At 33.8% G+C, this 23149-nt stretch overlaps 4 protein-coding genes across 4 annotated transcripts; 3 read left to right on the forward strand and 1 right to left on the reverse strand.

Moving 5' to 3' along the window:
* The first annotated feature begins 2104 nt into the window (after nucleotides 1-2104).
* On the forward strand, nucleotides 2105-3367 carry LOC128174557 (ATP-dependent DNA helicase RecQ-like). Its single transcript, XM_052840081.1, has 2 exons — nucleotides 2105-2223; nucleotides 2509-3367. Exons 1-2 carry the CDS (start codon nucleotides 2105-2107, stop codon nucleotides 3365-3367), a joined length of 978 nt encoding a protein of 325 aa, XP_052696041.1.
* Nucleotides 3368-4313: 946 nt separating this feature from the next.
* On the forward strand, nucleotides 4314-6410 carry LOC128173696 (piggyBac transposable element-derived protein 4-like). Its single transcript, XM_052839368.1, has 3 exons — nucleotides 4314-5370; nucleotides 5853-5967; nucleotides 6183-6410. The coding sequence occupies exons 1-3, from the start codon at nucleotides 4881-4883 to the stop codon at nucleotides 6358-6360; spliced, it is 783 nt and encodes a 260-aa protein (XP_052695328.1). The 5' UTR covers nucleotides 4314-4880; the 3' UTR covers nucleotides 6361-6410.
* Nucleotides 6411-10615: 4205 nt separating this feature from the next.
* Nucleotides 10616-17917, reverse strand: LOC128173692 (uncharacterized). The gene is made up of 4 exons (XM_052839366.1): nucleotides 17812-17917; nucleotides 15865-15959; nucleotides 15401-15537; nucleotides 10616-14764 (listed from the first exon to the last, which is right to left on the reverse strand). Exon 4 carries the CDS (start codon nucleotides 14132-14134, stop codon nucleotides 13214-13216), a length of 921 nt encoding a protein of 306 aa, XP_052695326.1. The 5' UTR covers nucleotides 14135-14764; nucleotides 15401-15537; nucleotides 15865-15959; nucleotides 17812-17917; the 3' UTR covers nucleotides 10616-13213.
* Nucleotides 17918-18139: 222 nt separating this feature from the next.
* LOC128173689 (uncharacterized) lies at nucleotides 18140-22864 on the forward strand. Its single transcript, XM_052839363.1, has 7 exons — nucleotides 18140-18377; nucleotides 19063-19146; nucleotides 19843-19992; nucleotides 20266-20351; nucleotides 20539-20630; nucleotides 21231-21340; nucleotides 21748-22864. Exons 1-7 carry the CDS (start codon nucleotides 18180-18182, stop codon nucleotides 22072-22074), a joined length of 1047 nt encoding a protein of 348 aa, XP_052695323.1. The 5' UTR covers nucleotides 18140-18179; the 3' UTR covers nucleotides 22075-22864.
* Nucleotides 22865-23149: the final 285 nt, after the last annotated feature.

Raw genomic sequence — 23149 nt, forward strand, 5'->3', positions numbered from 1 at the left:
AGCTGAATTCATTAGAATTGTTTCATTAAATATTTTTCAAATATTTTAAAGGGGAACATAACACTGCTCATGTAACTATCATTTTAATGATGCCTTGGTGTGTTATGATGTCATATATTCTTTATGACGTCATACAGATATTTTCCCGTACTTAACAGCCCTACAGTAGTCATTGTCACAACATGAGCTAAAGGAAATTTAACATTTTTGATTTTAGAAATGTAAATGTACAAAATCATAAGAGGTTAATATAATAAGATATATATTACATTAATCTGTTCATGTTAATTGATTAATCTAAATAATGCATAACTTTTTTATTGTTAAAATTAGAATTTGTAACAAAAGGTCATAATTCCAGAATAAGGGGTAGGAGTGATTCCTATTGTAGTATTTCTCTTAAATGCCAAGAATGTTATCATGACAATTTTGTAAGTTATAAAGCACATGCTAAGGTTGATATGTGAAATTAAAAAAAAAAAAATCATTGACAATTTTTTATGTGCCTTAAAACATTGTTTAAATTCAGAATCAAAAACTCAAATTTGACGTGCTGATTTCAGCAATATATTGATGGAATTATGACATTGTTATGTAAAAATGTAGTTAACAATTTTGAAATTTGTTTTCTCATTCAAAATTAATGAATATTATTTGCAAATAACTTCCATCAATTAAAGTAATTTCATGTATTGCAGAAAATTAAGATGGTTAAAAACACCCAAAAATGGAGAAAAGGGGTATAAAAACTATAAAAATATCTCCCGTGCAAGGTAAGAAAGTAGTCACATGCATGAAAAAAAAATATATGTTGTACTAAACATAATAAAGTAACTTTGTTAAAAAAGCAAACAAATCCATTAACAAATACTTTTATACTGCAACGTCCTGTTCCCCATTACGTATTTCTATTGTTTTCCTTTTTCGAGGGGGGGGGGGGTGCATCATGAAAGACGAATGGTCAAATTAATCTATGTATTGCGTAAGCTATTTTCTATCAAAATCATTATTTTTTTTCTTAGGCAAGAAAGAAATAAACACAAAGTTTTCTGGTAAATTTTAAAGTTTACCTTGCCTTGGAAATGTTCCAATGACAATTCTATTCCCGTTAAGTGTATTATATAAATCCTGAACAGGCGTGCAACTTGACTTAAGCGTAGTCTTACATAATGACTACGAACAAATTATTACATAATCTGAGGAATTGTATGTAAATAGAATTTGTGCTGAGACCTTTCCAACACGAACAGGCAATGCCAGGTCATCTGAAATCATCACGTCCTACTTTTGAGGAGAGAGAGAAAGACAGAGGGACAGAGAATGACAGAGAGAGAAACAGAGAGAGAGAGAGAGAGAGAGAGAGAGAGAGAGAGCGATGTCTCGTTTTAATTGTAAGATAAATTATCAATGATAGTTACACTATTTAAAAACAAATACAAAATTGATAACGTCGCTTTGAGAATAATGCCAAGTAAAACATTTTCTGTTAAAATTATCTTATTGGTTCTAAAACTCTTTAAAAAAAAACAAAACAAATAAACTTCTTTCTTTTTTAATTGAAGATACAAAAAAAAAAACCAAAACAAAAAACAAAACAAAAAAAGACCAAAATAAAGAAAATATAACACAATAACAAAAAAAAAAAAACAACAACAAAAAAAGTAAAAAAAAAAAAATCCAAAAAAATAAAAATAAAATAAAGCAATCTTATGATCTAAAGCATAAAATGAGATGTTGTTTCCTTTTTAAAGCTTTAAGCATAACCCAGTGCATATTGTCGTTAGACTTCCTCTCCCAATTAATCGAATAACCGCCCATATTAGCTTAAATGTAGAAAAAAATTATGGATTCTAAGTCATTTAATAAAACATACTCCATCCTATAAAGTACACAGTAATTTTGCCATAAATCATTTTGTCTGCGAAATTTTATAACAACCCTTGTATTCATTTACCAAATTTAAACAAATTGAATTTGCATTTTCTCTCCTGCCAATCCGATTTTCCTTTCACCTGCCAGCGACCTTTCTTGAATTAGTTGAGGCATCCTACATATGAACTACAGTCAATGCAATCTTGAAATTAATTAATTTGATTTTTACTTCATGCACAACTTCATTGGGTCTCCTGAGTTGCTCGTCGGGGATAGCACATTCCGAGACCAGCTCCATGCATTTGATGTTTCAACAATTGTTGTGGACGAGTTTCACACAATTGCATGTTGGTAAGTAAATATTTCTGTTAAGCAACTCCATTTATGAATTGTCTTTAGCATCAATGTATGTTAACTGCTTTAAAAATATATTACATTTGTAATTATAATTCAATAGAACACATGCCATGTTTTAAACTCATTTTAAGCTTTCAATTACAATACCAGCTAATGGCACCTGTCAAGCTCTTGTGTTAAACATGATAGACACTGCATATAAAACATATGTAAATTAAGCAAAATTTGTTAACCTAATATTAAATACAAGAATGTAATTTCAATTTTTATTTTGTTTAGGGGTGAGAAGGATGACAGAAACGCATTCAGAAAATGGTTCAGCTACATTGGGGAACTTCGTTCCATTTTCCCATCTGTTTCAGTTCTGGCACTAAGTGCAACCTGCTGCCATAAAATTTGCAGAAGAGTCCGCAAAGTCCTAAATTTGAAGGATGATGCAACCGAGATCCGACTGTCACCAGACAAACCAAACATAAAACTGGTTGTGAAAAAAATTCCAAATTCTGTTGACCTAGGAATGGCCTGGATCATCGATCAGTTAGACTCTTTTCCGAGAACTATCATATATTGTAACAGCAGCGTTTCCTTCTGTGAGATGTTTCATTCTGAGACACCAGATGCAAAGAAGGAAAAACTACTGGATGACCTTTGCAACGAACAAGGATCATTGAGAATCGTTATTGCAACCAGTGCCCTTGGAATGGGGATAGATATAACTGGTACAAACAATGTAATTCTATATGGTGCCCCGAAGCAGTTAGTGGAAGTAGTTCAGGAGATTGGCCGTGCTGGTCGGGATGGAAATCCAGCTCTTGCGTTACCCCTTTACAATTCATATCACCTAAGAAAAGTAGAGCAGGAGGTGAAGGATGTTTACAATTCACAAACTTGTAGAAGAAAAATGTTGTTGAAACCTTTTGTGAAGGAAAGTGAACTTACAATAAAAGATCCCCACCACATGTGTTGTGACAGATGTATGCTGTTGTGCAAATGTGATGACTGTCATAAAGATACATTTCCTCTTGAAAAAATGATAAAAGATGAACCATCAGTCTTAGACAGTGACACAAACAGTGATTCTACTGAACTATATGATGATGCTGAACTTTTAATTGAATCAGACACCGAGTTTGATTAAGCAATTATGCATGCCTTTGAATTTGATCATTATCTAATAAAACTAGTTCATGAATGTAAATGTTCACCTTCATGTTGTCTGGAACATCACATTCAGTGATAATTTAATAAATTTGTACAATCCTTGTTTTCTATATTTAGCCTCCTTTTTAATCACTAGAATTCAAAATGATCAGTAGAGTAACAAATAAAAATCTTTTGTTGAAATAATGCAACTATGACTGAGTAAATTCAAGCCTTTTGAGTATCGTGTAAAACCAATGGCTTCCAACGTGCCAAGGGGACAAGTTGAATGTCTGACAAACTAATTCACATAGCTGTCAAACTTTTAGACTTCAAACTTAATCATATTTATCAAGTGCCCTGTGTATAACTTGTGTATTAAACCTGTATGCTCCTTAAAAAAGCCTGCAATTTTTATCATACATAACATTTTACTTTTTCCTTAACCCTTTAACGCCCATAGACGCCTTTTGACGCATTTTGGTAGTTATTGATAATAAAATGCTGGCGTTTTGTTAATAACTGATCTGTAGCAAAACGGTTTGTATTTTTTGAAAGTAGAATAGAAAATAAACATTTTTTACTATTATCATTTTTTTGTACGACGTCTAGAAATTACCGAAAACTTGGATTGCATATCGTATTTTCGAACAGAAATCTCAAAAACTCGCTCTGGGTCGACTGATTCTGTGCTAAGTTCCGTCGGTCGTACTTTTGTTTTAAAACGCCATTGATAAAAATGTTTATCAAAATTTGAAAGCTTGAAATTTTTGCTACATTTGTCTCTACAAGCATTTCGACATAATAATAAGTGTTAATGTGTTATTTGTTTATTGGAATTTCGGTGTTTTAGAAGTCGAACAAAAATGACGCCATTTTCCGGTTGACAAATACACGTTGTATAAACAATCTACGCATCTTACAGTATATTAAATCAACAATAACGCAAATTAATCCAGTAAATGTGATACTATTTTTTAAATTTAGAATATTTGATATAAAAATAAAATATTTAATTTAAAATTCTGTACTAAAATTCATTAAAAATTGCTATGAGTCAGACCGTGCCTGCGAGTACAAAGCGCGACATTATTCCACCTGAATCAAGTCAAGTTTTTGTTTTTCCTAAATAAAAGCAAGAGATAAAATAAACGATCTGGGGGTTTTTTCTAGAAAAAAAATATAGACGATATTCAGTAAATGACTTTGTATGACAATTCATGAAAGTATAGGAATTGCAGGGTAAATCAATATATTGCAGTATATAGTTATATGTACATCATTTTGATTTTTGATTTTGGGGATTTGCAATGAAACAAATGGTTCTGCAAAAATGTTTATTTCAAAATTGTTCTTATTAATTCCAATGTTTATAAAAGGAATATCATTTTTGTTTATCAACTGCACAATGACCACATCATTTTACACTTGCCGCGTTGTCCGAATGACTTAGCTCCCTGGGCCTGGTTGCTATGACTTTCATGTAAACAGCGCGAAAATTTATCGACATAATGGACGAAAGCGCGGACAGTGACTCGGACGGTTCCCTCTCTGATGGATCAGACATCAATGTAAACGATTCAGATAACGAGGGATTCTCATCTGACACCGACAGTGAATCCGATTCACGGGAAACACAATCATCGCTGTGCACATTGGATAGTCGGTTGAGCGATATTGGTGACGATTTCTGGTCTAGTGACCTTCATGATGTGGAAATAGCGGAGTTTGGAGAAGATCATGGCCTATGTCATACTCTTGATCCCAAAGATCACGTGTACCGGTATTTCCAGCTAATGCTGCCATCAGCCATATTCGGGAAGATAGCCGAGGAAACCAACAAATATGCAGCACAGACGGCGGAAAGTACAGGGCAGCCCGACCCTGACTGGGTTCCAACAGATGAAACTGAAGTCAGGGCATACCTTGGTCTATGGATTCTTATGGGGATAAACCAATTACCAGATATCCATATGTACTGGTCTGATAACAAATACATTGGTAAGTATTTTAAAAATTATTTACTGAATTGTATAATATGTATTCATAAGTAGATATTATAAGAATGAAATTGACATGTTTGTGATTTAGCTCTCATGTCATAGGAACCGGGGGGGGGGGTGGTTGGCATAGCCCCCTCACTTTTTTTCAAAGTTAGACATAGCATGATATAGACATAACCATAATTTCATAAAAAAAAAAAATTCTCAAAATTTCTATTATAAGTCTAGCCCCCCCCCCCCTGCATGGAGAGAGAGAAAGAGAGATAGAGAAAGAGGTCAGTCTGCATTCTCTGTCCACCTCTCAATTCAGATAATATAAAGAACAAAAGCAAATCAGTTTATGTATATGCACGAACAATCATATTTTATATATATCAACACACTGATATTATATTATAAAGATTGTATTCATTATGTTCTAATAGAGTTACCTAGTAAACAAATTTATCTGAATTACTGTGATTTTTCTAATTTGTATAGGAAACCAAGGTTTTAAAGACTGCATGACAAGAAATAGATTTACCATGCTGTCTCGTTATTTACATGTAAATGACAACAGTACACAGGGAGCTCCTGGGTCTCAACAGTATGACAGGTACATACTTTCTTTCAGTTAATGTGATTCTGTTGAGCGAGTGAACTTAGCTTGTTTGATATCATTCATTTTAGTATGTCGAGCATTCGCTTGAATACTTTGACCAGATAACAGTGAAAGATTGACTGGACAGGTGTACTACACATACTATATTTTTTACACTCTCATAATAACAGTATTGCAATATCATAATATTATTTGGTTTGTTTTTCTAGACTGCATAAGATTCGACCCCTTATAATGTCAACAAGGGAAGCATTCAAAAAATATTATAAACCAGGAAAATGCCAAAGTATTGATGAGGGAATGGTGAGATACAAGGGTCACCATTTTGCTCGACAATATACTCCATGCAAGCCAATAAAAAGGGGTCTAAAGGTATTGATAATTTGAATTCACACCCAAAGAAATGTTTACATATAATTTATTTACAATTTTTCAGTTTTTTAGCTCACCTGAGCTGAAAGCTCAAGTGAGCTATTCTGATCACATTTTGTCTGTCGTCCGTCTGTCCGTCCGTCCGTCCGTCTGTCCGTAAACTTTTCACATTTTCAACATCTTCTCAAGAACTACTTGGTCAATTTCAACCAAACTTGGCACAAATCATCCTTAGGCAAAGGGGATTCAAAGTTGTGAAAATTAAGGGCCACATCCGTTTTCAAGGGGAGATAATTAGAAATTAATGAAAAATTTCGAGAAATTTTCTAAAATCTTCTTCTCAAGAACCAGAAAGCCAGGAAAGCTGAAACTTGTGTGGAAGCATCCTCAGGTAGTGTAGATTCAAAGTTGTGAAATTCATGACCCCCGGGGGTAGGGTGGGGCCACAATGGGGGGTCAAAGTTTTACATAGGAATATATAGAGTAAATCTTTAAAAATCTTCTTCTCAGAAACTAATCAGCCAGGAAAGCTGAAACTTGTGTGGAAGCATCCTCAGGTAGTGTAGATTCAAAGTTGTGAAAATCAAAACCCCTGGGGTTAGGTTGGGGCCACAATGGGGGGTCGAAGTTTTACATAGGAATATATAGAGTAAATCTTTAAAAATCTTCTTCTCAGAAACTAATCAGCCAGGAAATCTGAAACTTGTGTGGAAGTATCCTCAGGTAGTGTAGATTCAAAGTTGTGAAAATCATGACCCCTGGGGGTAGGTTGGGGCCACAATCGGGGGGGTCGAAGTTTTACATAGGAATATATAGAATAAATTTTTAAAAATCTTCTTCTCAGAAACTAATCAGCCAGAAAAGCTGAAACTTGTGTGGAAGCATCCTCAGGTAGTGTAGATTCAGAGTTGTGAAAATCATAACCCCTGGGGTTAGGTTGGGGCCACAATGGGGGGTCAAAGTTTTACATAGGAATATATAGAATAAATTTTTAAAAATCTTCTTCTCAGTAACTAATCAGCCAGGAATGCTGAAACTTGTGTTGAAGCATCCTTAGGTAGTGTAGATTCACAGTTGTGAAAATCATTATCCCTGGGGGTAGGGTGAGGCCACATTGGGGGGGGGGGTGTTAAAATTTTACATAGGAATATATAGAGTAAATCTTTAAAAATCTTCTTCTCAGAAACTAATCAGCCAGGAAAGCTGAAACTTGTGGGAAGTATCCTCAGGTAGTGTAGATTCAAAGTTGTGAAAATCATGACCCCTGGGGGTAGGGTGAGGCCACATGGGGGGGGGGTGTTAAAGTTTTACATAGGAATAAAGAGTAAATTTTTAAAAATCTTCTTCTCAGAAACTAATCAGCAAGATGATTCTTTTTAATTGTTAAGACTTTGGCTCCAGGACAATTCTTCGGCCTCACAAGAAGGTTCAGAGTTTGATGTAGCTAAATATCCCATATATAAACAATTGTAAAGGATCTTTTTGAGAACTGCAATACTCAACATGTGATATGACTATAAAATTGAAGCAGGCAGCTATTTTTTCATTAGAATCTTTTTTGTATTACTGTTTTGGGTTATTGCCCTTGATTTATTGATTCTTGATTATTTTAATAAATGCATCCACTGTTAACCAATTAATGTGATGATTATTTTTATACAATAATAAATATTCAATGTATATAAGTTGTTCTGCATAAGTAGTTTTGGGTTAGGCTGGATTAGTTTGTTTATTTTTGATTTCCAATTTTTAGATACTATGAATTATTTGAGGCTGGCACATATATAGGGTCAGTGTCTATTGCATTGCATTGATTGACTGTTTGGGGTTAAACTTGAACAAGTACGGAGAGATTGAGGGTGTTGACATCCCTGCTCTTTCTAGTCTTTGTGTTTTTCTAACCAACGATACAGAATGTGCGGTCATTTCTGCCCTGTATCGCATTGATACAAGTGTGCGGTCATACCTGCTTGTATTGGTGGTGGTTGCGGCGGAGCACTAGTGTATGGTCATTCCTGCTGGTGTTCTGGCCTTTTAGTGCAAGTGTGTGGCACTCCCTGCGTTAGGTTGAGCTGTTGGCGCAAGTGTGAGGTCATCCCTGCTTGCGTTATCTCTGCTTGCATTAACGTTGGTACCTGTTGAGTTGCCTAGGTGTGCGGTCATCCCTGTCTGCATAACGTTGAGTCCCTATATATGTGCAGGAGCGTTGATTAAAGTCTGCTCTTGTAAATATTTTCAGCAATCAGGGCTATCCGAGTTCCAAGGGGGAAAAATGGATTTCATTTATACAGGATATACATGTATTAATGTACATTGTCCAGATTGTATTATGACTCCATTAAGCTGACTTTATCATACCTATTGTTCCTCAGGTGAGCGATGTTGCCCATGGGCCTCTTGTTAAATTATATGTAAGGCTTATTTTGATTGTCAAATCAAATCAAACATGAATTTGAAATTTTAAAATAAGTGTAGCTCTTTATTAGTGTGTGCCTGTTCATAAACCAGGTATAATAAGTAAAACAATTAGAATATTTGATCAAAAATTATTGAAATTACTAATTTGCAACAATAGTATTAAATACTCTGATTAGGAGTTTGAAATATATCTGATGATTATGTACTCTTTCTTTCTCTCTCTCTTTATTATAAGTATCTCCTCTCTCTCTCTCTCTCTCTCTCTCTCTCTCTCTCTCTCTCTCTCTCAAATAAATAAATAAATAAATAAACCTGATTTCATACTCCATCCAGATACATACATGGAATACAGTTTTCATATTAAATATATAATTTTTAAAAACTTTTTTCTCTAATTTAATATAATGTTGAATTTCATTAGATATGGATGCGCTGTGAGCCAAATGGCTACACCCATGATTATCGGCTCTACCTTGGAAAATTTGATGAGATGCAAGGACAAAGCTTGGGAGAGAGAGAGTTGTGAAACATTTGTGCAAGGACATTAAATGGAAAGGTCATCATGTGCTTTTTGACAGGTTTGTATAAATTGTATTACAATACACATATTCTTTCTTTGTTTGCTTACCATGATTGATATCTAGCTTTCTTGCAAAAAAATAATTATGTTTTTGAACTATTTTACAACTTACTATATTACAAATTGCAGATTTTTCACTTCAATTCCTTTGGTCCAGTGCCTGGAAAATTATGGAATATATGCATGTGGGACCATCAAGGCAAACAGGAGGGGATTTCCCACTGAACTGAAAAACCCTAATTTAGGGATGCCAAGCAAGTGCAGCATGAAAACATGGTCATTACTGTTTGGAATGATAATAAACCAGTAAGATTTTGTTTATCCTTGTATATACTGTACCAGTATATTTTTGATCAATTTTTTATCACAATAGTTTATGTAACCGCTTATAATGCAGAGGGTTTTAACACCTTCGTTATATGTATAGGCGTGAACCTGATACATCTCTCTGTGTGTTCAACTTGGTAACAATGAGCATTAACTCTGACACAGGTTTCTTGTACTTTATAGGAAAATCTGGAATAAAATTATATGACATAAATGCATGCTTTTTCAGGTACATGTCTTGTCCACTACATCAAACCCACTTGGGGATGAACCCGCCATTCGACACAGGAGGGGTGGTGATCTTGTAGTTCTTCAGCGTCCTCCTCCAATACAACATTACCAGCAGAACTACTCCGGAGTGGACCGCTCCCAACAGTACAGATCAAAGAATCCTGTCGGAAGACCCTCAAAGAAATTCTGGAAGTACTTTATGAATTTCATATTTGAAATCTCTATTATCAACAGCTTCCTTCTGTGGTTGAACACTCCGGGTACAGCAAACACTGCATGAAATATTGCGTTTAATAAAATTAAACTTCGTTATATCCTCATTTTACATGAACTTTAAAGTTTAATGATATTTAATGTAAAATTATACTTCGAGATATAATTGTAATTAATTCTCAACTTTAGGTCATGTTTATTACTGATTAAACGTCATTAAACCAGAAGTTGCAAATATAATTGAGGTTTAAGATAAATTATATTTCCAAGCAACCGTCATTAATTTTATCAACTTTAAATAAGGTAAACATGGTAAAAGCCTCCCGAAATTGTTGTACTTTGTAAAAATAATGACCTTGCAATAAAATTTCTATTAATCATGGATAGATCTTTATATGTAAACAAATCATAGTCCTTTTCTGTTGGCTGTGCTGGTTTTGGCATGAAGTACACTATGCAACATGTGTTATACGTATACACGTGTAGTCATGTTGGTTGCAGTAAAACAAGAATCAAAGTTTTTTTTATTGTTTATTAACGGTAAAATATATCATGAATATATAAATAAGCATGATTGAGACAACACTTTCGTTTACCTTAAAAGAATGTATGTACATATATTATCCATATTTTGCCTGTTATAAGAACAGCGCATTCCTCTTACAAATATGAAACCCAAGCTAATTAAATACCCATTTTACACACGCATAATATAAATACAAAAATCGGACACAAATTTTAAATTTAGAGTATATAGTTTAAAAACTCCCAAATCAAATACTCAAAAAATGAAAAATTTAAATGTCCAACTATACCTTTATATTGCCAAGTGGTGCAGGACGCACATCCTAACAAGATGACCAATGCCAACTGGTGCAGGATGCACATCCTTCAAAGATGGATTATGCAATCTGATAAAATTATAGATCTCTACATTAGCGCAGAGAGATTTCACTGCGCTGTGCGCTAATGTAGAGATCTGTATTTCAATTATATTTTGGATGATGCCATCAGGTACAGAACGCACATCCTTCCAAGAAGGCTGATGCCAACTGGCGCAGGACGCACATCCTTCCAAGAAGGCTGATGCCAACTGGCGCAGGACGCACATCCTTCCAAGAAGGCTGACACCAACTGGCGCAGGACGCACATCCTTCCAGACTGGCCGACGCCAACTGTCGCAGGACGGTCAATTTTTTCAGGACAGATTTCATTTCAAAAACTAAAATTCGATACAGCTATTAAACGCGTCCCTTTTTTATTACATTTACACATTTACACCTTTAATAACAGGACAAATGTATGATACACACTTATTCAAAAGCATACCATCAGCACATATATATTTACAACTTATTCTCTGGACTGGAATGAAAGCAGAAGGCCCAAAAGTGTCAAAAACGTTCTGTCTCCATAATTCAACAGGCTTCCCACCGTGATATCTGTACATGTTTGGGAGTGATGCAAGCCACAAAACTTTAGCAAACAGGTGAACACGGCTTTTATTGTCTACAATTAAGTTGTGCTGAAGAAAATATTGAATTACCCCGGGACGGAGTTCACCTGAGCCAACTTCTTCGATTATTTTTCCATCTGTGGAATGCCAGTAGGCCATGACAAACGAAGATCGCTTGTGACGCGATTGATTTGAACCATAAACTTCTCCTCCGAGACAGATAGATGAACATTTTCTAAAGGACTTTTGGGATGCATTCAATGTAATCATCAAGCTCTGGATAAATATGTTTGTTTGTTTTCTTTAACATATCTAAGTCAGCTGAAGATAGAACATGGCATGATAACTTTTTACATTCAAATGCAGAGCAAATTTGCCAGTCCTGTCCAACAATTTGGGCACTTTTCTTAGACATATACAATATTTTCAAAATATCAGAATCAGTAGGAAATCTCTCACCACATAACTCTGTCACACTTGGAAAATGTTTCTTAAATTCATCAACATACAAACTAGGGAATTGCAAAGAATGTACAAAAGAGTCTCTTAAAAAACCTCTCATAAGCTGCATTTCTATTGACCTGCTATTATTTGGCATGCTTCCCAAATGACCATTGTATCTTTCGAAACTAAATAGCCAAAAAGAGTAAACTGGACCATAATCAAGTACACACTGTGATAAATGACAATGCATATGAATATTTGGTGTAATGCTAGAACAGCCATATACCCTTTCCACACCTTTACAAAATGCAATAATATAACTATCAAATCTAGCTATTTCTACACTTGATATGAATTTAGAAGTTAGCGCTCTACATGCCAAAACAAAATTTCGCCAAACATCCAAATCTGTTTTAGGCAAAATATCTGCTAGTGCAAAAATCGAGAAAAAAATGGTCCAATTTTTCCATTGCTCAGCGGTAAATCCTCCAAACGAGGATGCAATTTTTCTAGGAATTGCACCTATGTTGCTTGCTGCATCAACAGAATCAACCTTCTCCTGAATCAGAACTAACTGATCTGAATGTAAAACTTTTAAATCAAGCCACATTTTCATCATTTTTTTTGCAGTTCCTTGAAATAAATTGTGCATGGGATCAACAATGGACATTCTTATTGGGTTGAAATAGTCTAGTTCACTTAATACCGAATATTTTACTCCATGAGAAGATTCAAATCTTTCTTTTTCTGTCTGAGTTCTAGCTTTTTTAACAGCTTTCATGGATAAATTATAATCATCAAGTGTTCGTACTGGCCAATTCTCTACATCAAAACCTGAATAATCTTTATTGCCTACACTACCTGGAAATTTTTTAAAACATTTTGAGCAACCCAATGTTGCTGAATGACCCAAAAATCCACATAATTTTCGTGTTGCTGGAATGTCGCATCCAACACACATTAGTGCAACTTTAAAATTCTTTTTTAAATATGAACTTTTGCTTGAAGCCAACTGAAATCCCTGCGACCATGCTACTTTAAGTTCATTAACAAGAGGTGTTATGAAACTATTTACAGAAGGTTCATGTTTTAAATCTGGAATAACACCTATCAATAAAACATTTTTCAATTTAAATCTTTCGTCTCTAGGCAAATTCAAAATAACTGCATACAAAACACCAACTGAATATTTAACATGTTTAAATGGCTGAAACCAGTCTAGATTTAACATTAAGCCATAATTGTTTCGATGGGTTAAAAAGTGTTTTTTTTTCTGAGCTCTGAAACTCTTTCCAAACATTCCCATCATAAATATCTGTCAAAAACCCAGGTGACTGCTTACGTGATCGCCAATGGTTACAAAGATCTTCAAGCCCAGGCCTTTTAACTAAATCTTGCAAAGATTCTTGAATAGGTTTATAGCAGTAAGACTTAAATGGATAAAGTTTTTTTGTACCATCTAAAAGTGTTACAGATTTCAACAACAATTCCCCACATGGTCTTCGCCTTGCTGGCTGTGTATGATTTGGATATTCTACAAAAGGACATTTGGCAGACACAGTTTCACCCTCTAAATTCATTAAACAATCATCATACAAGTAAATGGAGAAACATTTTCTGCACACAACATACTTTGTAAAATTGTCTTTTTTCAAGCCTATCTTTTTCCATAACAGATAAACAGAACCTGGAAAAACAGTAGCTAAGCTCGAAAATATGAAAGATTCTTTTCCAATTCGACAAAAAAATGTACTTAAAAATGAAAGAAGGTTGTCAATAACACAGTCTGGCAGCATGAAAATGGCTTGCCAGGTACATATGAACATACAGAACCACATTAAAAGTGTCCCAAATTTCATGTTTGGGTTTGAAACATTCACATCATTGCTTTCATTTCTTTCTAAGAGTTCTTCAGTCTGAAGGTCTAAATCTAAATCCTCCAAACTTGCATTATTCCAAACCTCATCTTCACTCTCAGACTCGGCGGTACAATTATTTTCAGAAAAATGTTTTCGTACATAAGATTTGAAAAACATCATGTAATCTTTGAGAAGAAAGATTTTCATCAGATGAGCTATCAGAAAATTCCTCATCGATATCCTGAGACAAAACTTCAACATTTTCAGACACTGACTTGAAACAATTCCATTGATTATTGTTAAAATATTTTTCTCTATGCTGCCTAAAATACCTAGATGTAAATGATTGTTTACATCCTGGACATTCTTTTCTTGACATTTTTTTTCGCTGAGCTTGGTGAAAAACTGAAAGTTTTTGTTTCCCAGACATGTTTTACAATGTACCCTTCCAGTCTATTCTTAATTTAAAAAAAAATACAATTCCAGTAACTAATGTATCTAGTATACAAAGCTCAAATAATGACAATTTTTGTTTGGACTGAAGCAAATGTTAAAAACTAAAAATACATTAGCTTTTATAAAAAAAATAAAACCTTTTCAAAACTTGGCACAAAATTTACATTTCTTTTTACTTTTGATGACATGAACACAGAGGTTTGTAAATTTTAGAAGGTTCTTTCTTTTGTCCTTTTCATCATCTAGCATTTTCCGCAGTTTCACGACATCCCTGTTTCCATCCCCAAACAGCTCTTTAGCTGATTTATAGGCACTTCTTTTTTTCTACAAAGGTATCGTCTATGTATATACCATCCTCTTTGCACTGCTCATGAATTTCCCGTTCAACTTCCTTCAACCCAAGATCATTTTCCTCATCAGGCCAAATATTATCTGCTGGAAATTGAATAATACGTATATTGAGAAACTGAAACTGAATAATTGTAGCATCAAGTACGGTACATCTCTTTTTGTGCAGTTAATGATTAGCAAGCAGTCATAAAATAAAATTCATGAGTGAAATCAAGTAAGAGAATAAATAAAACAAGATATCTGTGAGCCAATGCTCATTGGCTCACTAGTGATATCCCTGCTCTGATGTGAATATGCAAAATAAGCAAAGTCGACATTTAACAGAAAGCTGGCATCCGATTGGTACAGAAATACATCCCACAATATGGAATGCCTAAACAAATAGTGTGTTGAAATTTAGGCATCTGCGATAAATAGCTGCTGAGAAATCTTTGAGAAAAAATTGTTTGATAATTTTGGCTAAAATAAACAAAGTACTCATTTAACAGGAAGTTGACGTCCGATTGGTACAAAAATATATCCCACGATATGGCATGCCTTAACAAACACTGCGTAAAAGTTTCAAGCATCTGCGATAAATAGTTGCTGAGATAAATGCGACAAAAATTTTTGTTACACACGGACAGACAGACAGACACACAAGGGTAAAACAGTATACCCCCTCTCCTTCGGAGCGGGGGTATAAATATGCTTTTCATTTAAAAGTCACATAATATTTACTGTTTTTTTTATTGAACATTTCGAATTCCTCTGAACTCTCATTCAACTGCCGGTGCCTTGCCTTTTCTAATCTGTGTTTTTTCCTTTTTTCTCGTCTCTTTCTCCTCTTTCTGTCTAAAGAGTGTTTTCCCATTTAGCTAAAATAATAATACATATTTTCAATAATTAACTTCAATGAAATCACTTTGATTATTCTTGGCTTTTTTCTTTAATTATGATGAAACAATATACATCATATAATTTGAATTAAAGGTGCTCTTAATTTAGCTTAACTGGGTGTACACCCATCTTATCATTTTGTGTTGTATGACAAGTACATCATAATACTCCATTATATTGTAGAAATCATTTTTACTTTTCTACAAATCACTTTAACTGCATAAACTCAGTTATAATCTAAGCGATAAGACGTTTTGTCAAGACAATTAAAAGTCTTTCTTATAACACGTTTAATTAAAACATACCGTAATTCAAGTACCATAAACTTCCTTAATACTGCAAAGATTTCTAAAAATGCTCTTGCTTCGTTTTTGACGACCAACAACTGCTGTATGGTAACCTGTCAAATGAAATAATCATGAAACTTAGTTTCTGTGTATTTCTTTGCAAGCTTAGTGCAAGTGATTCACAATTCTTGGAAAGAGGGGGGGGGGGGGGGGGAGGGGGCTAATTTTTTTATTTTTTTATATTTTAAATATAGTTCAGAAGCAATAAACATCAGTAAGCGAGAGTCATGTTAACCTGTCAGATGAAATAATCATAAAATTGAAAACTAAAGTTTCCCTGTACTCCTTTGCAAGCTTAGTAGAAACGATTCACAATCATTGGGGGGCTTGGCTCTTATCTAATCTGAAATCTTGAAAAGTTTTATTAATTAAGGTAATCCTATACTCAGCACTAAATGCAAGGGGGGGGGGGGGCGGGGGCATCAAACAAAGAGGATATATAAGCATATAAGATGTGACCATAATTAAGCTTGGTCTATTGTGATTCGTTATGATACTATAACAATTTCTGACAAGTGTACAAATCACTTAAATCTTACTAAATTAAGACATTCCTGTAATGAATATTATGCAAATGTTAATCATACAAAGGGGTAGGAGTCATTACGAGTATACTAATGAAAATAATGCACCAAATCAATATTCAAACAATAGAAATAATTTAATTTGTCATTAACATTTGTTCCCTCTTATTTGGATTTCAATTTGCCTGCTCACAAAGTTCTACATGTAGGTCTCAAATTAGTGGTGTAGCATCCTGGTTAATCAGTGTATTATTATCCCAAGAAATTTTGTTTTTTATTTTACTTTTACAAAATCGAGTTTCTCAACATTAATTATTTCTATCTATCTTGTAAATAATGGGTGTTTAAATGTACTTCACACTTTAGAAATAATACAAATAGGAATTTTTACAGAGGCGTTGGAACAGGGGGGGGGGGTGTAGGGGGGCACTTAGCCCCCTCCCTCCACTTTTTTGGCAAAGTTATACATAACCATAGTTTTATTTTGGCCTGTCAAGATTTTTGATAAGTTTTGCCCCCCCCCCTCTCAATTTGCTTTTGACGCCACTATTTATAATTTCTTACAGACATGAAATTCAAGCATGCATTTGACTTGAAAATGACAGAAAAATGTTCAATTTGGGGGAAAAATTAACTTTCCAAAACAAGTCACTACTATAATTAAACTCGGGACCTTTTGGTTAGAAAACCGCATTTATACTTACTGTGCTATAGAGATAGACACAAAATTTTGGTGACCAACATCACGAAGAATTGAAATCACCATAATTGAAACGGGCATAATTGTCACAGGGTTTTAAGGCCCCTTCATTACGCCAGTAAGGATCACCAAAGAATTGATCATTGACATTTATGTGTAAAGATGAAATTGATCAACTGTAAAGCACGTTCTTAATATCAAAGTATGAGGCATTGGAGTTTCATTTGAAACCAAGTTATCAGTTATATCAGCTACCCCTTAACACAAACTTTCATTATCATTATTTACCATGCAATAAAAGTAGAGAGGCAATTTATCATTACAAATCTAAGTTTATTTAGGTGTGATTGTGTAAGTAAGGAAGATTGGTTATTGGTTAAACAAAATGGCGTGTGTACGTGTGTGCGGTGGGGGGACCTGTTGCTACGTGCATGTGGGTATCACTACATAACACAATTCGTGAAATTGATGCTGAAAAGAAAATTAGATATTGCAAATGTCCTTCCATTGTTTGTGATTACAGCCATCATATATACATTATATTAAATTGTATCACGCGCCACGCGTGTATCACACATACATGTATCGATACCGACTGTTTAGCATAAGATACAGCAAAAATGACATCACAAAATGACATCACGCAAGTGAAAATAGGCGACGATATAATAAAACACATACCTGTTATGCTCCGTATTCCAGTATCGTCCGACCACCCTCAAAAGATTATTTCTTACACGTGTTCACACACTGGGTAAATGTGTAACCGCTCAGTTTTGGATACCGCTGCTGCTGCTGATTGGATGAAAATGATGCTGTACATTTTCGTAATTTGTAAAAAAGGAAGAATGAATGAAAAAAATCAATCATTTAAATGTTTTTAAATATCTATACATTTCCTGTTTAATATACCATGTTTAAGTAGATGTCGAAAGAATATTCAGATGCGCGATTCAAGATGCGAAAATAACGTCATAAAATTTTGGCGGTAAGATACAGTAAATATCTCTCATCCCTCGCTGCCGCACATTCTAATAGACCAAACGACAATGTCTGATTCTGAAAATACGAATTACATCGAAAACGACTCGGAGGATAGTTTTCACCCAGATGAGGAATCCAGTAGCAACGATTCAGACGAGCCGAGTGCGTCTTCGAAAAGACCGAAGAACTCGAGGAAAAAATCTTCAGTCAGCATTTTCACCTCCACGCCAAGAAATTCTGCCAGCCATAGATTAAGTAAAACAGTAAGTCGTAATACAACGCTAGTTATGCTAAATGTGTAATTTTGCTTTGATACAATAGCTAATCAGCTAATATGCTACAATTTTAAAAGTGTGGTTCAAGGATTTTTTTTAGAAACGGGAGGGGGTCCCTTAAATTCCCTAAGAAAAAGGCCATAGGACGTATATTGTATATAACTGTCCGACTCAAAATTATTTTGACAAGCTCTCAAAAGAAGCATAAAATTTATATCTTACAAGTTTACAATGTATTTTCATTTACTTCTTGAAATGGCTGGGGGGGGGGGGGGGGGGGGTCATAACCTGTGAACTGAAAACTGAAAAAAGCAGGGCTATTAAGTAATTTAATAGTTATAATTAGTTAAGGAGGTAGGAGGATCAACTTATCCCTTTTTAATTGTATATTTTTGGTGATTTAACTATCTAACCAGTTAATTATAATTTTTTAAGTGTTTTTTTTCGGGGGAGGGGGGTCTGGACCAGTTCAACTCCACTCTTGATTCATGGGATTAGGGATTGTTTGAAATGGCTGAGGGAGGTATTGGTCTCAGTTGTGACCGATAACCCCAATAAAGACCTCTTGATTGGTATATGATAATGAAGTGTACATAACAGTGTTTTCAGTGAATAATTTATGTAGGCAAGCTCTTTATCCAGTGATTTTAATTATTAATAACAATATTTTTAGCTTCCAAGAATGCCATCATTGGACTCTTCACCACTTGCTGCAGCTCCCCATAATTTAACTCCAAAGCTTTCCCCAGGAGAAGAGGTAAGAAGAAATGTACAAAATTTGAACATGACCTCTTTTGCAGTACTTCAAAATCAGGTATATATATGATTAGGATTAAAGTTTTTAACAGACTTATTTTTTAAAAACTTGGTTCAAACTAAACATGACTCAGTAAGGCATGCGTGCACAAAATTTACTATGATACTGTTGATACAGCATTCAGGTGCATAAACCCTTCGTATTAAGGTGGCATGGGACATCTGTCAATATTAATGTGGATTAAAGTACATTATAATTAGAATACTTTCAATGATTAAGAATTTTCAAATTTTACAATTTTTAGCCAAAAAATAGCTTTAAATATTCAGAGAGGTAAAAATTGTAAAAACACCAGCGGGATTCGAACTTATGAGTCATGACTTATAAATTCATAGTAAACCCTCTAATCCACTGCGTTACGCTGTTAGGTGACCATGTTGGGAAAGAAACTATTTATATAATTACGCTTCATTTTATTGTTTATTTCGATAAACAATACGTCAAATATGGAGGTGTCCAATACCACCTTAATTGTTTATATATACATTTTCTATTTGTAATGTGCAAACATTCAGTAATGTGTTGTTGGGAATAAGATGCGCAACCATAGAGGTGAGGAATGCTAAATGTAACAATATGTTAATTACATTTCAATGCATCATATTTGTAATTCATGAATTTCTTGGATTTTTTTAGACTATTATGCAGTACCTGAAAAAAATGGACAGCAAAATAGACAAAATTGGAGAAGAAATTAAAACTCTCAAGGAAGAGATTGGAACTGGAATGAAGGGAAAGGGGAAGAAGAGTGAACAAGAGAATTTTCATGTTCCTCCCAAAATAAGAGTATGTTTTAAGTATATGTAGATGTTTAAATTTTTGACACGTAAAAGTCCAACAGAATCAAGTGTAAATTAAATCACTCCCAAGACCTTTATAAAACTGAGCTTGTGCTATACTAATATTTTACAATAGTACGACAGTAATCATTGAGTTTCCTGTATATATAGGAAACTCATAACAAAGTTGCTTTGTCTCATGATGCAGGTATTCATGTATTCCTCAATATACATGTACGGTATATAGGATATATTTGATATAAAATTCTCTTTTCTGTAGACAGCAGTACATGATGCTTACAAGCAACTTGTAGAAGAAGATGATTATGCTGCTTGGCAAACTAAGCTTGGAGACAATAAGCTAAAGTATCTTATTTTGTTCTTGATGAATTTCATAATTTTTTGTGTTTCTACATGGTTATGTAAATCTGCTACTAATATGCTACATGTTTATAGTGTAACTAATTAAAGTGTCTGGAAGCAAAAATGTATACAAATCTTGAAATTATACCTTTAAAGAGAAAGTAACATTTACAAACTTTCCCAATTTTAGAGTTTCTTCGGAGGTAAACAAGGCAACTACACAGGCTGTGAAGCAGTTTGTCAAGGGCCTATATCATGATGTGCAGGATGGAATTTTACAGAGTAAGATGTTTTACATAGTGAATATTGTCGAATTACTGTTTTGCTCATTTGTAGGGATACAATTTCATGGATGCACCGGTTTTCAGTTTCAGTAAGAAGGATAATTTTCTAAATTTGTTTTTGGTGAGGATCTAAATTCGTGGAGGAAGGCTACCCACGAATACCATGAAAATTGAGCCACCACAAATTCTAATGAATCCACCGTATTTGCTGCTTATCTGACATTAGTTTAAGCAAGATTTAGGCCTTTCAGTTCCTAAAAACAAAGTTTATTTGAATCATCTTGTCTGTCTGTAGACACAATTTTGTTTCCCATATAAACTTGAAAATTATTTAAACTTGTTTCAATAATATAGTTACTTAAATTATGGTAAGTCACATTTGCGGCAAATTGCCCCATTTGAAATTAGCGATGACAAATATTTATAATGACTTTTGTTTTAAGATTTGAAAAAAAATCTGGAAATGGGCTTTTTTCGTTCAGTCATTAAATGGCCAAAAAATAAGTATAACACTAAATTTATAGAATCTGTAAGTTTATGTTAGAACATGTGTACTTACTAACTTAGAGTGTTAATTCAAATTTATTTATATTTACAGCTGCTGTACCTCGATATTTTGAGTCTGTGGCTCAAAAGGAGCACAAAGAAAAGACAGGAAAAATTGAGCAGCACAAGGCAAAAATGCTCCACTACAGCAGGAGAAAGAGGGTAAATATTATGATGTATAAGCATGAATTGATATTCCATAGGATTTTTTTTATTCAACAATGTTCACATTACATAAATAGTGCCTGTTTGGGAGGGTAACAGTTGAAATTGACACCCCGAGGAAACCATTGTCAACCAACGCGATGCTTTAGAGATTTTTTTTACTGATTTTTTATAGAAATGACGAGAATTCCACGGCGAACCGTATGCGCATAATTAACGCGCATGTAACAATTCGTTGTGTTACCCGTTGCTAACGCTGATGGTTATAGAACGGATTATCAACCGTGTCTAAACCAATCAGATTTCAGTATTTAACATGAAAGTATAATAATCAAAGATATTGCTCAGTTTATGCACTTATATAATATATGATGATTTTTTTCATTTTTTTTAAATGCTTATAGAAATTGCAATGGAGAATGGCAATGGTGGAGAAAAAGACGGGATGGGACGAAGCAAAGAAACGCCGCATCTCAAATGCTTTAGAGCTATGCTATATGTCATCAGAGGAGGAAAATAATTCTGATGATGAAACATTTCTGAAGACTAAACCACTGAGTTGGAGATCAGAAGAATATACGAAAATATTAGAGGAACTGGACACAAAATATGAAAGGTCAATGTCCAACAGATCAAAACGACAGATGTTGAAGAGAGTTAAGGGGGATATGCCATCAGTGAGACCAAAACCAATCGTGAAAAAGGAGCATGAATGGGTTTTTGCTCAATAAATTTTCAAAAGGGTGGCTCCCATCACAATTGTAATCATTGTAAAGATTGTTCTCCTTTAAACATTTTCTTTCATTCATGGAGTAATTATTTGTTGTAATGAATTTGTTTTTTACACATTTATGAAAATTCTGTGTGAACAGAGAAATCATTTTTCTTAAGTGAAATATCCGAATATCATGTAAATTTATTTCGTTTTTTTTTTACCTGTGTTAACTACTGATGTTTTTTTTTAGCATTATGTATAAAAGACTTCAATATTTTTAGGGCTCTCTTTACACTTTCAATAAAAAATAATTTGGCATGTGATAGAAATCTTGAGTAGGTAAAATTTAAGAATTAGGAAAAACATGCTCTAGAACAATGATTTATTGAATAATTAAAATCACCTTTAGTCACTTAGAATGGAAAAATAAATGCAGACAAGTTGTTCAGTTATTTAAACTTAGTAAGTTTAATCAAATGAAATTTGGTATAGCCAGAATTATTTTGGATTTATGTCTTACTGCATAGAATTAACATTGCATTAAAACTCAAATGCATAGAATGTTGTCCGTTAAGAAACTTTATTTATTAAAATAACTTGCATATTAAATTATAATGGCACTCAAAAACATCTGTTCTTTGCTTTGCTGCATCCATGTAACAGTTATCACGTACATGTATATACATGAAGGCACTTCATGTATCTTAATTTGCTGTATACATATTTCATTTGCTTTATTGTTTTTTGTTATGAATTGTTAATGTTGCATTATAAACCAGCATTAAGATGACACGAATCAAAGTAAAAAAGTCTGATTTTCTATTATTTTTTGGTTGTTGATATTTAGTAAACAATGCTGATCTCTGATGATCACTGTTGCCTTAATGACTAAGCACTTGGCAAAGAGGAATGAACAAGAGAAGAATATACAATGTTACCTCTGTGAAATGGAGATATAAGATGTTTATTATTAATTGGTATTGATCAAATCTTCAAATGAAATTACGTATATCTATATATATATAATTCCAGAAAAGTTGAAACTCCTTATTAAAATCACAAACATGATAAAAAGCAATAAGAAAAGGTGA

The sequence above is a fragment of the Crassostrea angulata genome, chromosome 2 (genome assembly GCF_025612915.1).
Source record: "Crassostrea angulata isolate pt1a10 chromosome 2, ASM2561291v2, whole genome shotgun sequence".
Classification (NCBI taxonomy): domain Eukaryota; kingdom Metazoa; phylum Mollusca; class Bivalvia; order Ostreida; family Ostreidae; genus Magallana; species Magallana angulata.

Excerpts from the sequence above, each read along its gene's own strand:
- LOC128174557 (XM_052840081.1), top strand. The coding sequence starts at position 2,105 with ATGCACAACTTCATTGGGTCTCCTGAGTTGCTCGTCGGGGATAGCACA. Across the intron at positions 2,224-2,508 it reads TTTCACACAATTGCATGTTG|GGGTGAGAAGGATGACAGAA; the intron begins GTAAGTAAATAT and ends TATTTTGTTTAG.
- LOC128173696 (XM_052839368.1), top strand. The coding sequence starts at position 4,881 with ATGGACGAAAGCGCGGACAGTGACTCGGACGGTTCCCTCTCTGATGGA. Across the intron at positions 5,371-5,852 it reads GTCTGATAACAAATACATTG|GAAACCAAGGTTTTAAAGAC; the intron begins GTAAGTATTTTA and ends TAATTTGTATAG. Across the intron at positions 5,968-6,182 it reads GGGTCTCAACAGTATGACAG|ACTGCATAAGATTCGACCCC; the intron begins GTACATACTTTC and ends TTGTTTTTCTAG.
- LOC128173692 (XM_052839366.1), bottom strand. The coding sequence starts at position 14,134 with ATGTTGAAGTTTTGTCTCAGGATATCGATGAGGAATTTTCTGATAGCT.
- LOC128173689 (XM_052839363.1), top strand. The coding sequence starts at position 18,180 with ATGTCTGATTCTGAAAATACGAATTACATCGAAAACGACTCGGAGGAT. Across the intron at positions 20,352-20,538 it reads CTTGGAGACAATAAGCTAAA|AGTTTCTTCGGAGGTAAACA; the intron begins GTATCTTATTTT and ends TCCCAATTTTAG. Across the intron at positions 21,341-21,747 it reads ACTACAGCAGGAGAAAGAGG|AAATTGCAATGGAGAATGGC; the intron begins GTAAATATTATG and ends AAATGCTTATAG.